Genomic DNA, 17,012 nt, shown 5'->3' with positions numbered 1-17,012 from the left:
AGCTCAGTTGATAGAGTGCTTGCCTCCCAAGTTCGAGACCCTGGGTTCAATCCCCAGCACCGCAAAAAAAAAAAAAAAAAAAAAAAAAAAAAGAAGGTATTATGTCCATCTACAACTAAAAATAATTGTTTTAAAAAAAGGGGCTCAAATGCATTAGTAATTAGAAATGATCAACAAAACCAAAATGATACACTATTATATACTTTCAGGACTGGCAAAATAACTAAGAAGTCTAAAAATACAAGTGCTGGAGAGAATGTAGGTCAATGAGGACTCAACTACTGATGATGAAAGGAGAACAAATGGAAACAACATGTCATTATCTATCAAGATTATCAAAATGGGACCTAGCAGTCCCATTTTAGAAAAACTCTTGCATATACACAGGAGAAAAATACAATAATGTTCATAATAATAAAAAGTAAATAATTTATAAATCTATCAACAGAAGAACAAATTGTGATATGTCTGATATAATCATACAGTGGCACATTTTATTTCAGTACATGCTCTAGATACATGCAACAATATGGATAAATCTTGGAAACATTAAGTGAAAAAACAAGTAAACGTGCCAGAAGACTACATATAACGCAATATCACTTTTATAGAACTTGAAAGTAAGACTGAACAACATATTGTTTAAGCTTGTATCAATCTGTGAGAAAATTATATTATTAAAACAACAAAATGAAAACTGGTGGGCAGTGCTCTCATCTCTCTGGAGGGCAAGTCTTTGTGAGTCCCCTCCAGCCCCCTGCTTGGAGCATCCTGCAGCCCCAGACCTGCCTTATGGGGTTGCAGGGTGCCCCCTTCCTGCCACACTGGAGGGGCTGGGGGGATCCCAGCAGGGGTAGGGCATTACCTTCACCCTATTTGCCAAAGAGCCTCCGACCTCCAGGACCTTCCTCCTCCCTCCATCCCTGATGGTTCTGGCGTTCCCAAACTGCTTTTGAGCTTTTGATTCCTCTTGGGTTGAAACAGACCAAGTCTTCCCCTAGGCACCCAATTTTTTGGGGGGGCATGTATTTTTTTAATGACACTCCTACTTCCTACCTGCCCCTCCCCCATCCCATGCTGTCAATTTCTGTGTTTGTCTATTTAGTTCTGTGTATAAATGGGAATATTGTGGAGAGGATCCCTCCCTGTGCCCACTGGTTCCCCTCTCTTTTCTCTTGGTCTTGACAATTCACGGAAGCAGAAGCAGTAAGGGACCTTCGAATAAAAAAAAGAAAAATAGACAACAGTAAAAAGGCTTAAAACACTACATCATGTACAACCAGAAAAATGAGAAATTCTATTTCATCTATATATGATGTATCAAATTACATTCTACTGTCATGTGTAACTAATTAGAACAAATAAAAAGGACTGAAAACAATAAAATGGTAAAAAAAAAATTCAGGGATAGTAATTACAGAAAGAAGCTAAGCTAGGGGATGAGAGGATGGAGGAATCTCATGGATGCAAGTCATTGGCAAATGTTAGTCCTTGGGTTAGATGGTGATCAAAATCATAGAGTCAGAGAGTAGAATTGTGGTTGCCAGGGGCTGGGGAGGGTAGAGCAGTACTGGAGAGTTATTGTTTAAAGGGTATGGAGTTTTAGTTTTACAAAATAAAAAGAAGTTATGGAGATGGTGGTGATGACTGTATGACATTATGAATGTATTTAATACCACTGAACTGTACACCTGGAATTGGTTAAAAGCTGGGCATGGTGATACACACCTGCAATCCCAGTGACTTGGGAGACTGAGGCAGGAGGATTGCAAGTTTGAGGCCAGGCTCTGCAACTTTGTGAGACCTTGTCTCAAAATAAAAATCAAAAAGGACTGGGGATGTAACTTAAGGTGAAGCACCCTCAGTTCAACCTCCAGTGTTGCATAGAAAGAGTACAAGAGAGAGAAAGAGAGAAGGAATGGGGGGGATGGAAGAGAAGGGGGAGAGAAAATTTATATTGCTATTTCTTTATGTATACACAAAGAAACTCTGGAAGAAAACATAGAAATGAGTCACAATGGGATCAAGGATGGGAGAATTGGAAGGGAATTGGGTGGGGTGAAAACTTTCACTTTATACCTTTCTATAAATTTAAAGCATTACTTTAAACATGCAAATGTATTACCAATTCAAAATAGAGAATTTCAAAAATTAAACTGTTTAGATTTGAGTTGAAAAGAGAGAAGTGAAGAATGGGAGGGGGAAGCGTAGAGAGGGCAAATGGAAGCCATCTTCTGAGAAAGCTTTGCTGTAATGAAAAGCAGAGCAGTGGAGTTGCTGGAGTCAAACACATAGCTGAGGAGGATTTGTTTTAAGGTGGGGGAAATTATAGCATGCTTGCATGCTGCTGGCAATAACCAAGTAGAAAAGAGAAAAGTGGTGCTGTAGGAGAGGGAGGGGCAGTCACTAAAGTAATATATTTGAATGGGTGACAGGGTCTGGGATCCCCATAGGAGGAATAGCAGGGCTGGGAGGTGGTGGTAGGAGTGGAAAAGATTTTCTCTGCTTTTGTCTGTTTTCTCAAAAAAGCAGCAAGCAAGATTAGCTGAAAGGAAAAAGAGTTCAGGACACTGGACATTTGAAGAGAGAAAACAGAAATTCACCCTGACAGACACTGAGATCCATACTTGAGTCCAGAGATTATGATAAAGATACTGCAGAATGAGAGGACTTCTGGGGATTGAACTCAGGACCACTTTACCACTAAGCCATGCCCCAGCCTATCACTCTATATTTTATTGTCTTCCTTACTAAATAATAAACTCTACAAAGTCAGTGGTGACTTTGTTGTTGTTGTTGTTTGGGTGGGGGACAGGGATTGAACCCAGAGGCTAAGCTACATCTCCAGACCTTTTTATTTTTTGGTGGGGGGACAGGATTCTCACTAAATTGCTTAGGGCCTCAATAAATTGATGAGGCTGGCTTTGAACTTGCAATCCTCCCACTTCAGCCTCCCAGCCATTGAGATACAGGTGTGTACCACCATGCCTAGCTGATAAAGGGATTTACACTGAAGTGACTATTCACCTGATAAATGTGACCGATCCACACCGGTCACATGATGAGTTTACTGACAGGATATCCTCAGGATGCACTGGGCTCACTGGGGACCAGGATGTAGCAGGAGTCACACAAACTACCTCACATGGCTCCATCCCAATCCCATCTAATATGCCACTGGGAGACCCTGAGAGGATGGCTCACTTACTTGCTATTTTGACTTCAAGAAGGGCTATCAGGGACAGACAAGGAGGAGGGCAGTCTTTGCAGATGTTGGTCAGAACAGCAGGCTTCCTTCCGGGAGGCAGGAGGCCTGGCTAATGATAGTAATAATGCGGCAGAGAAAGGGGGAGCGCCTGGAAGGGTGTACATGTCAGCAGAGACTTAACCTGAAGCTGTGGGCACAGGGCAGAGATCAGGGAGTGCAGGCAGATAGACAGGAAAGGCAGGATGAGAACAGAGGAGAGAAGGAAAAGAGTTTAGAGTGATCAAGGGTCCTAGAAGGAGTTCAGGAAGCAATAAACATTGAACAAGAAAAATGAAGTCTTTGATATCAATGTTTAATGTCTGGGGACAGACATTAAACAGACATAAGATCATTTCAGAAAGCAATGGGAGTGAAAGACAATGAAACATACTGATGAAGTAGAGCAAGGGGACCACTTTAGATTCTGTGTGTGCATGTGTAGTGCTGGGGATCAAACCAGGACCCTTGCATGCAAGGCAAATGCTTTATTACTGAGATATGCCCCCAGCTCTCCACTTTAGATTCTGAGTAGAGACATGAATGGCAAGAAGGAGTCAACCAGGTAAAGATGGAAAAAGGGGTAGCAAAGCATTCCAGAAAGAGGGACTCAAAGGGCAGGATTGCTAAGAGAATGGTTTCTGATGTTCTAGAACAGAAAGACGTCTGGTTTGAGCCAGGTGTGGTGGCCCAGGCCTGTAACCCTAGCTAATTGGGAGGTTGAGATGGGAGAATCAAGTTTGAGACCAATCTGGGCTACTTAGGGAGACCCTGTTTTAAAATAAAAAAAAATAAAGGGGCTGGGGCTATAGCTCAGTGGCAGAGTATATACCTAGTAAATACAAGGCTCTAGGTTGATTCTTCCAGTACTAATCCCCACCCCACACAAAGAAGTCTGATTTGGCTTTCTGTATGAATGGGAGTACAAGTTGGTGGGCTTCTCCTTACTAGGTGTTCAGATTTATTCTAGGTATAATAAAAAGCCACTTAAACTTTTAAACAGGGAAAAGCATGATATAATTTAGATTTTTGAAATATTACTAATATTGTGAAGACTAGTTTGAAAAGGGCAAAGGCAGAAATGAGGTACCAGCAAGGAAGCTACTCTGATATTCCACATGAGAGTCAATAGCTTGGATCAGGACTATAGCAACAAAGATGAAGAAAAGGGCATGGATTTAGGACATATGCTGGATGCAGAGCCCATAGAATTTGCTGATGAACTGGACTAGACATAAGGAAGGAATCAGTGAAAGGAAATCATCCTCGGTTTTTGGCCTGAACAACTAGGGGTTGTCATGTTCCTGCATGGGGAACACTGGGAGAGCAATGGATTGGGGGTGGGAGAGTTCAAGACATCTATTTTAGTCACATTAGTTTTGCATAGCTATTAGACATCCAAGTGGAGATGTCAAGTAGGCTGTTGGATAAATGTGTCTGGTGCTCTGGATATAAATTTAGGACTCAGTGACATTTACATAGTATTTAAGCCCTGGGACTGGATGAGATCACTGGACAGAAAATGTGGAAAGAGAAGGCCAAGCCCTAGAAGGCTCCAATGTTTAGAGGTCAGAGCTGAGGAAGACTAAGAACAGTCAGTGGAGGGCAACTAGGAAGAGTGCAGTATCCTAGAAATGCAACAAGGGCAAACAGGTTAATATAGAGTATGGGACAAGATGGGTTAGAACTAGGGGTAGGGGAGTCTACATTTGGTAGAGAGATTAGGGAAGGCCTCCCAGAAGACACTGGAGCTAAATGAAACTGGAATCAAAAGAGTGAGTCACTGTGAAAAACCAGGAAAGAGTATTCCAGACAGAAGGAACAGCAAATGTAAAGTCTCTGAGGTAGATTCAGCTTGTCTTCTAGATCAGGTCCACTGAGGTTGAGGCAAAGAGATCTTTTTTTTTTTTTTTTTTTTTTTTTTTTGCGGTACTAGGGATCGAACTCAGGGCCTTGATGCTTTCGAGGTAAGCACTCTACCAGCTGAGCTATCCCCCCAGCCCCAAAGAGATCTTTAGGAAAGAAAATCAGAGATATACAGGGACCAGGTTTTATAGGGTCTTGTAAATCGCAGTAAAGAGTTTGGATATTATGAGTGCTGGAAAAGTCAAGTACAGTAATTTGGACCTGATCCACTTATTTTAAAGATCATTTGGTTGCTTCAGGGAGAATGTGCTGTAGCAGGGTCAGTGCGAAATAGGGGATAAGGATGTTGTGATAGTCCAGTGATGTGGTACAGTCTTCTCCCCACCCAATCCCTCCCTGCATGTCCGTTCCCCCCCCGCCCCTCCCCCCCCCCCCAGCCTTGAGCTTGGCCCCTCTCTACCACAGCAAGACAGAATTGAGGACTCAGGAATACTGGATGACTCAGAATCTCAGAACTACCTGGGGCAATCATCCGTGTCCACGGAGTTGGGTGAGGGGCGGAAAGCCCACCATCAGAACCTAAAGAACTGGAGGTCGTTCTCCAAACCCTCGCTGCCTTCTCCAATCCTCCACCCAAGAAATTGCTGGCTCTGACTTCTGCAGCGCGGCAGCAGGAGGGTTAACCAGTGAGTGGCCTACAGACGGGAGGGGGAGAGGCGGAGACCAAGCTGTTCAAGCCGCCACGCCGAGCCCAGCCGAGCCGAGTCGAACCCAGCCGAGGCGAGCATCTCCCGCCGCCGCCGCCCCGCGCCCCGGGCGCCCGCCCCCCTCCGGCTCCAGCGCCTTGTAGCGGGCCAAACCTCCTGACCATGCCTCCCGCCCCACCCGCTTCAGCGACCCCCGAGTCCCACGCAACCCTGAACGCCCGCAGTCCTCTCGCCTCCGCACCAGGCATGCAGGTGAGTGAAGGGGACCCTCACGTCTCCACACGGAGGGAGTCCAGCCCTGCCCTTCCAAGCTCCGCGCCCTTTTCCACGGTCCCTAGCCAGGCCCAAGCTCCATTCCTCAAGAGCTGGTTCTCCACCGTGCCCTCCATTCCTCCACCGTCCTGACTCCATCCTGCTCTCCCTGGTGCAGCAGTCACCATTCCCGCGACTGCTTCCACCCAGCCTTTGGCTCTGCCTGCAGCTCTGGGCATCCTTCTGCCTCGGGTCCCCTTTTTCCTTACGGCATTCCCTTCCCTTCAAGTCCCTTTGCCGACTACCTTTTTTCTGGTTTTCCCCACTCCCGCTGCTTTCCAGCCCTTTCCGGGGAGCGCAGGGCCGAAGAAAGGTCCGGATTAGGGGCAATGCTGGGGATGGGCCCGGCTCCCGCACCCTAAGGCTCCCGCCCCACCCCCAGCTCCTCTCTTGCGCACAACAGGTCGGTGAGGAGCGGGAGAGTGTGGGGGTGGCGTGCCAGCCGGGGTACTGCGGGCTTCCTGGAGGGGGTGACCAAAGGCCAAAGCGTGTATGGGGTGCAGGGACTGGAGTTGACCGTGGTAGGGAATGCACCAGGAGGATGGGCAACTGGGTCCTGGAGTCCGGTGGCCACAGATGAGCCCTTCTCCGCTCCACTGGTTTTCTCTACCATTGCTCCCTTCCCTCCTTTAGTATCATTCTCACCATTGCCTCAGCCCTCTCTTCCATTCCCCATCTCTCTTCACCATGCCCCCAGGCCTGTCTCCATATCCCTTTAAATTTGAAGAAAACAATTTCCAACTCCTCCATCTTTGCCATTCCGTTTCTGTCCCCCAGTTCCTTCCTCATTATGTCTTCTATATTAATTTCTCTCCTCTCTCACTTCTTTCTCTCTAGCTCCTATCTTTCCTATCCTCTCTCTCTCTTCCCCTCCCACTCTCTCCACTTCTCTGACTGTTCTGCCTGGACCCTTCCTCCTCCTCTTCCTGCCCCTTGCCTCTTTGCTATTACCCTTCCCTGACCTTTTCTCCTATCCTTTTCTCCCTTTAGCTTCCTCACATTTCTGGTCTTCTGTACCCCCACTTCACTTCTCTCTCCCATCTGTTCTTTTTAGGGCTGCTTGCTCTCCCTTACCCTGCATTCTATGTAGGCTTACTTCCTTTTTGCCTTTCTCCTCTCTTCTCACTCTTGACCAGCCTTCCCTCTCCCAACACTTCACCCACTTCCCATCTCTCCCCACTGCCCATTTCCCCAATTCCCTAGCCCAAACTTGCTCATCTTATTCCCTTGCTATTCCCTAAGAGTATTCAATGTGAAGATTTTAAAACACAGGTCATCATATCTATATTCATTCTGGGGAGGTTGCCTCCTGGATCTACCACCCTCACCTCGGAGAACTTGCCCCTCTTTCAAAAGCTACCATCCAGATTCTCCCAGGACTCTACCCAGGAAAGCTACATTTGAGGGGGTGGCTTCTCTCTTTAGAGGGCACCTATGCATTTGGATGATTAAACATTAAGAGCAAAAATCATATTCTGTAGTTTTTCTCCCATCCACCTCTTTCTCTGTTTTTCCTTCCTTTACTCCAACTCTTCCTCTCTCTTTCCTGAAGATGCAGATGACTCCTGGGGCAGATCATAAGAGAAATGCCTAGGACTACAAATGGGGTGGGAGCGTTGGAAGGCTCTCCTGTGCAAACACATACATATACTCACTGGGATTGCCTTCTCTTCCCTCCCCCAACCCCGAGACTCCCTCCCTAGTGGTAGGTGCTCAAGGAATCACAAGGTTCTTGGCTCTAAATTAAGATCCAAGAAAAGCCTAGAGCTGTGGGCAGAGGAAGTGAGAAGGAAGGAAGCCAGAGAAGCAAGAGTAGAGACCTTGGGACAGGGAGGTAACAGGGACCTGGGAAGTTGTGGATGGGGCTGGGGGCTAGCCAGGGAACCCCTTTAGAATGTTTTTTTTCCCTAAAAGAATGTGAAGAAGCAGTGGATCCTGGAGACAGCAGCATGGCTGGCAGTCATTCAGCCTGGGAAGGGAGATGGGAATAAAACTGGTGGATGAAAGAGCTGGGAAGTACCCAGGGCAGGGCTGTGGTGTGACTACCCTTCTTCCCCCCCAGTAAAGGCTGAAAATCTGGGTCACAGCTGAGGAAGACCTCAGACATGGAGTCCAGGATGTGGTAAGTTTGGCCCAGCAGAGGGAGCTTGGAGACCACTTTCCCTGGGGGCCTGGCCCTTTCCTATCTAGGCTCACTCATAGCCTTCCATCCTGGGGGCTAGCCCCTAAGATGACAGGGAAATGAGGCCAGAGCTTTCCCAAGGCCCACCTGCTCTCACAGAAACCTGGAGGGAGGCAGCCTGGGATTTCTAGTGAGAGCAAGTCCTCTCTCTACACAGGCCCACAGTGGGCCTGTGTCTCAACCCATTTTCTCTCCCTTCTTGCAGGCCTGCTCTGCTGCTGTCCCATTTCCTTCCTCTGTGGCCACTGCTGTTACTGCCCCTCCCAGCGCCTGCTCAGGGCTCCTCCTCCTCCCCTCGAACCCCACCAGCTCCAGCCCGCCCCCCCTGTGCCCGGGGTGGCCCCTCAGCTCCACGACATGTGTGCATTTGGGAGCGGGCACCTCCACCAAGTCGATCCCCTCGGGTTCCAAGATCACGTCGGCAAGTTCTGCCAGGCACAGCGCCCCCTGCCACCCCATCAGGCTTTGAGGAGGGGCCTCCCTCATCTCAGTACCCCTGGGCTATTGTGTGGGGCCCCACAGTGTCTCGAGAGGATGGGGGGGACCCCAACTCAGTTAATCCTGGATTTCTGCCCCTGGACTATGGTTTTGCAGCCCCCCATGGGCTGGCTACCCCACATCCCAACTCAGACTCCATGCGGGATGATGGAGATGGGCTCATCCTTGGAGAAACACCTGCTACCCTGAGGCCATTCCTATGGGGGCATGGAGAAGGTGAGGGGGCAAGAATGGTAGGGATATGAGGGGTAGGGAGGCTGGGTGAATACTCTAGGGACAGATATAGAGGCCTTATCTATGACTTTCTTCAGTGAATGTGTCAGGCTCTATGCTGGCAAGAATGCAGAGATGAAGATGTTTTCTAAGCCCTCAAGGAATACAGGACCACTGGAGAAGACAGATGTGTAAACACTCAGGGATGAGTCAACATAATAAATGCTCTAACAGAGGCAGGAACAGCCTGTTGTTAGGAAATTAGAGAAGTGAGAGACTACTTATGCCTGGGGATCAGGACAGCTTCGGAGAATTAACATTTGAGCTGGACCTTGAAAACAGAGGGAGTATCCAGACAGAGGTACACCATGGAGAAAGAGGACTCCCAGGGTGATATCTTGGCTCAGGGAGTGCCAGTGGAGGGACAGGGCAGTGGTATGGGGTCAAGACAGGGCAGAGACTAGGACACTTCCACCCCCTAGTTTCTATGCAGAGAGGTATGTTCTCTCTGATATTGGTACTCATCCTAATCACATGTATATGTAAGGTTTGGTGAAATACGTTTGGGAAAGTGGAAAAGAGCTGAGGACTTGTGAAAGCTGGTGATAAGAATAAAGAGGGAGGCTTCAGAGAAGCAGAAAGAGTTGAGCAATGTGGGTTCACACAGCAATACTCCTTAGTCTAACCCCACCCCCACTGCCTCTTGGCTCCTACCTCCTCAGGCCTCCCTACAACTTTCTCCCCACCCCAATCAGGTGTGGACCCCCAGCTCTATGTCACAATCACCATCTCCATCATCATTGTTCTTGTGGCTACTGGCATCATCTTCAAGTTTTGGTAAGCTGTGGGGAGAAAGTTGATGGTAGTTGGGGACTGAATGTTTGCAAATGTTTGGAGGCTGAAAGAAGGGAGGGGACAAGGGCAGCAATTTTGCTGGATTTGGGTAGGAAACAGTGGATGAAGGCAAGACCTTGGGAAAGGTAGTGATTTGAGTAGGGGAAAACAGTGAATCAGTGCAGATTCTGTCTTACAGAGAAATACAAGGATAATGAAAGGAAAAGGGCATTATTTAGGTATACTGGGGGCATTCCTCCAAGACACAAAAATCTGATCCAGGCTGCAGGGCTCCTTCTTAGAGCTACCAAGCTGAAGGAAGAAAATCTGGAGCTTTCTCTGCGTATACTTAATAATGGGTCGCTCAGTCCTTCACACTTTACTGAGAGAATCATTAGACTCAGGTGTCCAGGTCATTAGCTGACTTTGAACTAGAACTAAATGTGCCAATGTGCGGAGAAGAGAAATTACTTTTTTGGGCATGCATGGGGAAGTGGGCAAATTTAAGGATCTCTGTGTTGGTGGGGGAGAGGATACTAATCTTGTGGATCTGGATCAGGTTGGGAGCATGGTTTACATTCCTGAGCCCCTGGGAATGGTTTTATGGGCCTATAGTCCCAGGAGATTTAGTACAGGGAACTGTCAGAGGCCAGTTTCTTTGCTGTAGGATATAGGAGGTGCCTGGAGAGGCTGGGGTGACCAGTGCTATAGGCCCAGAATGGGGGCTACCTGAGTATGTGTGAGGACATCTTTCCTTCCCATGCACCAGCTGGGACCGCAGCCAGAAGCGGCGCAGGCCCTCGGGACAGCAAGGTGCCCTAAGGCAGGAGGAAAGCCAGCAGCCACTGACGGACCTGTCCCCGGCTGGAGTCACTGTGCTGGGGGCCTTCGGGGATTCGCCCACCCCCACCCCTGACCATGAGGAGCCCCGAGGGGGACCCCGGCCTGGGATGCCCCAGCCCAAGGGGGCTCCAGCCTTCCAGTTGAACCGGTGAGGGCAGGGGCAATGGGATGGGAGGGCGAGGAGGGAAGGCAACTTAGGTTCCCAGAGATGGGATGGGGATGCTCCCTTGGGGGGTGGCTTGGCCTTCCACATCCCTTGGCTTTCTTTCCCAGTCTGGTCCCAGGCCTTCCTAAGGGGGACCAGGCCAGCTCCTCTCTAGGGTGGGCCCTTCCTTCTCCCACTCTCTCAGGCTCTGTGTCCTATTTTCATGCTGACCTTTAATTTCTGCTCTGCCCTCTTAACCTTGAGTCCCTTCTCTGTCTTGAACTTCCCCTTCAATTGTGGCCTACCCCTTGGTTCCTGACTGTGCCCTTTCCCTCTTCCTCTCAGGATTCCCCTGGTGAATCTGTGATGCACCCCCCCCCCATGTTGGGGTGCTGCCAAGGAGGCCAAGGGGCCTGCATAGCCGCCATCCACTGAGGGTGGGGCAGCTGGGGCCATAGGGGCTCCGGGCTCCTGCCCTTGCACACCACCTGGAACACTCAGTGGCCCCAGGGGCAAGCATTCCTGCCCACTCTCCTGCAGTTGGGGGCTTCACATACTTGTGACTTTGGGTCCCCCATCCTTACTCTCGCACACTCACATGAAAGCCTTGCACATTCACCTCCATCCTCACAGGCCACTGCACATACTCATGCTCTTTATGGCCACTCTTCTGCACCCTCTCCCCATCCACATCTCTTTGCTCAGTGACTGCTCACATTCTCCCTCTTGTTTCACATTTTCTCTCTCCCTCCTCTATACCCATCTCAGTCACTCAGCAGTCCATTTTCATGCACACCTCACCTCTCCTGTGCATTTCTGACCCAATGTTGTGGCTTAGTGTGGCGTACTCACTCTCTGCCTCAAACACCCACTGGTCTAGTTTTTGTGGCTCCTGCATGCTGCTCCAGAGGTGGGTTGGTGGTGAGCTGGGGGCTCCTCATGCCCTCCTCTGTCATGGCGCCATCCCATTCCATGTCACGAGTTTCACTGTCTTACCATTCCATGCCAAGGGCGCTGGCATTACCCCGAGGGCTCCCCCATGGGTATGTGGGTAGTGAGGCCCCATTGCTAATTCTGTTGTCTGAAAGATGGATTTTGGGGAGTCACCCGCTGCACTACATGAGAAAGGGACTCCCAGTAGTCCTTCCCTCCCTCCCAAGTCCCTTTTGTCTCGTCTGTCCTGATTGTGTGTGTGTGTGTGTGTGTGTGTGTGTGTGTGTGTGTGTGAGAGAGAGAGAGAGAGAGAGAGAGAGAGGGAGAGAGAGAGAGGGGGTGGGGGGAGAAAGAGAGAGAGAGAGAGACTCTGACTCTCTGGAATTCAGAGCCCCAGAGCCAGTTCTCCACTTCCCAGCCTCCCTTAGGGCCTCCCTCACTTCACCTAGGCTGCCAGGGACTGGAGCCAGCTGGTTCAAGGCCATCCGGAGTTCTGCCTCCACATCTACCCCTTCCCTTCCTTTCTCCCTTCTTCATCCTTCTCCTTTTGCCTTTTGCCCTCTCCCCCTCCTCAGGTCCTTCCCTACTTCTCACCAATTTTTCCACCTTCCTTCTTGCCCTCTTACCTGGCTCCTATGCTGTGATATATATTTTTGTATTATCTCTTTCTTCTTGTGGTGATAATCTTGAATTCTTGTGGGATGTAAGTTTCAAAATTTTCAAATAAAGCCTTTGCAAGATACTTGAGTCCCCTGGTTCTGCCTTATCACCCCTGTAGAGAGAAGAGGAGAAGGGGTGGGCAGGAAAGAGGGGTGAAAATAAGGATGAGGTGGAAAACTCCTCCAGGCTGGATGTAACGTGGCCTGCTTTACCTACATCAGGGGACTGATGGGGGTTTTAACTTGGGACAGAGTGGAAGGAGGGGAAAAGGGAGAGGAACTAAAGGGAAACATCCTCATGAGGAGCAATGGAAGAGAAAAACTGGAATCAGAAACATGGCTTGCTTGTTCCTTGTCAGTGAAGGTCATGAGACACCAAAAGAAAGAAGAGAGAAAAGGGGGAAATTATGCAGAAGGAAAGGCAATGGAGTAAGCCAGAAAAGGAAGAGTTTCTCAGACAGATGGAGGGTAAAGGGTGAAAGGAAAATAAAAATGGAGCAAAGGAAAAGAAATGTAACTGAGCCATAGGAAAGAGGCTGTGCTGCTATGTTTATTTTCAGTCTTGCTCCCTAACCTGCCCCCACCACAGTTGCCCCCCAAAACTGTGCAGCATTAGAAGCCCTGTGGTTAGCTCATTAGCTTTCCCTACTGTGCCCTCTCTGAGAAAGAGGCACTGCTGGGGTGTGGGGGTGGAATCAAGGGGTGTGTTTAGGGGAGGGAACACAGGCTGCCCAGCTGGGATCAGTCACCTCAGGCCCCAATTCTAGGTTTGGCTCTTGTAACAGCCCTAGGAAAGCCCACACATCAGCTTCTCAGCTGTTGCTAGGCTCTGTTGCCATGGTAACCACCCAGGTCCCATTCCCCACCCCCATCTGTGCCCCACCTGCTCCCTGGAAATGGGGTAGCCCCAGGGAGAATAGAAGACAGTGTAGTATGCAAGAGAACAGTGTGGGCTGTCTAGGACTGTTCCTGCTTTTGTGTGTTTATCTTTGACACTAGAATTGGGAGTGTATATGTTAGTAGGTATGTGCTTTAGGTGTTAGGGAGCTTTACTGAGTCCCTGCAGTATACAATGGTGATTGTGGGGAGGAAGAAGTGTATTTCTCAGGACTGGAGCAGAATATATGTCCAGGGCCTCAAACTCCCTCAAAAAAGATGGACTGACTCAAAGGAAAGAAGCAAACAGGGTCCTGCAGTGATGAACCAATGCAAAGCAGAGGTGCAAGGCAAACAAGCCTTCTGAGGAGGGCTGCATCAACCCAGCCCCCTACCCCCACCCCAAGAGATTACAACATGCAGCTGATGGAAGAGAGGGCTGGAGGGAATCTGAGTGTACAGGATGAGGTGCTGATGGGCTGTGGAGAATCTAAGGAGGCTGGGAAAGTTAGCCCCATTAACCTTTCCTGCTTTCAGCCAAATGAATCCAGTTCTTGGTGCGGAGGGTGGGGCACCTGCACAGAAAGATACTTGACTCAAGTGCCTGGAGAGCTTACTGGACTCTCACCTTCAGCAACAGTCTCCCTTCAGAGGGACAGAGTGACCCTGCAGCTCATCCATATGCAAAAGGTACACATGAAGGCCCCTAATGATGAGGGAATTAATTATTGCCTGATTAGCCTGCTGTTTCCCTAAATTTAAATAAATTAAAATACACCAGCAAGACACTGGAAGTCCTCACTTGTTCCCTCTCCTTAAATGTCCCCTTTCCCCATGGGAAGTCAAATGGCTGGAAAGACAAGAGAAAGGAAACATTCTAGATTTCTAGAGTGTTCTAGAGGAATTATCCCAGATTAAGTCACATCGTTATACTAACCATGAAAAGGCATGAGGTACCAGGCATCACTGTGCATGCCTGTAATCCCAGCAACTCAGAAGGCTGAGGGAGGAGGATCACAAGTTCAAGATCAGCCTGGCCAGCCTAATGAGACCCTGTCTCAAAATAAAAATTAAAAAGGCCTGGGGATGTAGTTCAATGACAGAGTGCCCTGGGTTTAATTCCCAGTATTGTGAAAAAGAAAAGCAAGAAAGAAATGGCATCAAGTATGAAGTCCTGGGGAACAGACCCTAACAATTCTCTCCTAGAATTGGAACAGACTATGGGGCCTTGGGAAGACGCAAGTAATAGAAGACTCAGAAGCCAAGAACAAAATAATGACCATATGGCTTTTTGGGGAACTGAAAGTTTCTTGGAGGCCACACATGGCAGGCACCACTGGCAAAAGCATCTAACATCACAATGCTTTCTTTGCCTCCTGGGCCATACACCAAATGACTCAACCAGGTTTCTCCTAAGCATGTTTCTGGAATGCTTTCCATTGTGGCTCAGACCTAACCAGAGGATGGGGAAGCCCCCAAGAGGAGGGATCTCCCAGGCAGAGCTCAGGGTGTGGAAGTGATTCAAGATGGAGTGTGCCAGCTGGAGAACCCATAGCTAAAATTAACAGCCCTCCTCCCCCATGCCCATTTATTGCTCCAAAGCTTTGCTCTAGGGAGTTCAAAGCATTTAAAACTTGCTTCTTAAAGCAAGGGCAGGAGCAGGGTTGACAGAGGATTTTAAGCTCAGGAAGTAGCTAACTAATTAATGTACATAGAAAAACAGGAGAACCAAGACTTATTGTGATTACTATTATTTTCTTCTACTTTTCTATATCAGCCCAAAGTCAGTATCTTGAATCAGTCATCAGTTACCCATGCAGCAGCCAGGGATGGTAGTGCATGCCTGTAATCCAGGCTAAGGCAAAATGATTGCAAGTTTGGGGCTGGGCTGGACAATTTAGAGAGAATCTGCTTCAAAATGAAAAAGATTGAGAGAGTTGCTCAGTGGTACAGTGCTTGCCTAGCATGTCCAAGGCCATGGGTTTAATTCAGTACTGAATAATAATAAAATCCAGGCAAGACACATCCAACCCATTAAGTTCTTCATCTTACCAACTGTTGCTAGTCAACACATACTGAGTCTGAGTCTAAAAAGATGTGATAAAGGGAGTAGACACCTTTAAAAAGATACAAACTACAATTATAAACCAAAGCTATACATCATCAATTTAAATATTTAAAAGTATCTTTTGCAGCTTCCTGATTATGGAAAGGGGGAAGAATCACTTAAATCTTCAATCTTGTTTTCTGTAAAACAGGCATTATAATTATTTGTCAGTTTTTTTTTTTTTTTTTTGGAAAGGGATCATTACTGTTAATTCGGTGTACCTCAATTCTGCTTCAGTTAAAAGAAAGCTGAACCAGAGGAATTCTGACCAGATCATGGTGCAGGTTTGTGGCAGCACTCATTTACTAAAATAATATGTATATTTATTCAGCATCTACTATTCGTTCAGCAAAGTGTAGTTGACAATCTTGCTTGGGAATCACATACAAAAACAATTAAGATAGCATTAAAAGTTAAGGCTGTGGGAATTCAGAACTCTTTTGGGAGTTGGTGCAATCAGAGGAGACTTCCTGGAAGAGTTCATATTAGATTTTCATAATGAACTGTAACTCACTAACGAAACAAACGTTTACTAATCGCTTGAGTGCCAGGATCTGAGGCTAGATCACTTAACAATTCGAAGTTCCTGCCCTCGCGGCTCTCGTACCTTGGTGGGCAAACACTGTATCAAGTAGCAGAGTGTTATATTTAAAAGTAAAACAGGGTAAGGGATCAGAGGTGTTGTTGAAGGCGAAGAGCAGACCAAAGCAAAGAGTAAGGATTGTGGTTAAAGACCGGGTCATTTCTATGGGTCTAAGTAGGGACTCTGGAAAACTGACACATCCTTATCCTTTCTCGCATATTCAAAGCGTTAAGACATTCTTGAGGGTATTGGGGATGGGGGGGGACTTCCTACATCAGACTAATCCATCCTGAGGGAAAGGAAACGGGACCCTTTTAAGAAGCCATACCTCCTCTCATACCCTGATGCATAATTCATGAACCTGTAGCATTTCCACCCCTCCCACTTCCCCAGAAGTCCCTTCCGGAAGCCCAGTACCACAGTTCTGAATGTTCAGCTTCTGCCCTTAACAGGACCCGCCTTCACTTCCGTTACGGCGTCACATTCACTGAGGGTTCTGCTCTTGGGCAGAAGCCACTTCCGCCCCTACTTGTCGTAACTTCCGCCCTGAGTATCCAGGAGCGCTAGAAGCGCCGGATGTATTCGGGCCGCTCCCGGAAGTGACTCGGCCTTTGCACTCCCCCCCTTTCCTCATTGCCGCTCCCCCTACCTAGCTATTTCCCTCCCTCCCCCCCTTTTCGTTTCCGGCGCTCCCGCCTTCTCTCCGCAGCGACTCCTCTCTGAGCCTGTGGGGGGGAGGGAGGGAGGGAGGGGGGCGTGTAGGAATTGGGGTTCCCGGGAGCACGAGCTGCAGCACCACTTCCGGGTAAGTGTTAAGGAGGGAGGGGGGCCACCCACTGCTTCGCGCCCCCGCCCTGCGGGTGTCTCGCGCGCATTCCGTACGTGTGAGTGTGTGTGTCTGTCTCGCGCCTGAAGTGCGTGCCCGCGCGTTCCGCCTCGCGCTCACCCTCCTCCCTCGCCCCTCCTGATCCTCCCACCCCACTCGCTCCCTCCTTTCCCAGCAAACGCCG

At 48.5% G+C, this 17,012-nt stretch overlaps 1 protein-coding gene and 1 long non-coding RNA gene across 2 annotated transcripts; one reads left to right on the top strand and one right to left on the bottom strand.

Moving 5' to 3' along the window:
- Positions 1–205: 205 nt before the first annotated feature.
- LOC306661848 lies at positions 206–16,455 on the bottom strand. The gene is made up of 4 exons (XR_013763980.1): positions 16,331–16,455; positions 14,250–14,365; positions 12,404–12,549; positions 206–1,215 (listed from the first exon to the last, which is right to left on the bottom strand). It is a non-coding gene; the product is annotated as an uncharacterized lncRNA (long non-coding RNA).
- Positions 5,797–12,107, top strand: PIANP (PILR alpha associated neural protein). Its single transcript, XM_079141105.1, has 6 exons — positions 5,797–6,069; positions 8,192–8,251; positions 8,517–9,025; positions 9,778–9,859; positions 10,626–10,847; positions 11,190–12,107. Exons 2-6 carry the CDS (start codon positions 8,235–8,237, stop codon positions 11,209–11,211), a joined length of 852 nt encoding a protein of 283 aa, XP_078997231.1. The 5' UTR covers positions 5,797–6,069; positions 8,192–8,234; the 3' UTR covers positions 11,212–12,107.
- Positions 16,456–17,012: the final 557 nt, after the last annotated feature.

Source organism: Sciurus vulgaris (genome assembly GCF_902686455.1).
Source record: "Sciurus vulgaris genome assembly, chromosome: 5".
NCBI lineage: Eukaryota > Metazoa > Chordata > Mammalia > Rodentia > Sciuridae > Sciurus > Sciurus vulgaris.
Note: the sequence above shows the minus strand (reverse complement) of the source record. Positions and strands in the feature narration are given on the sequence as shown.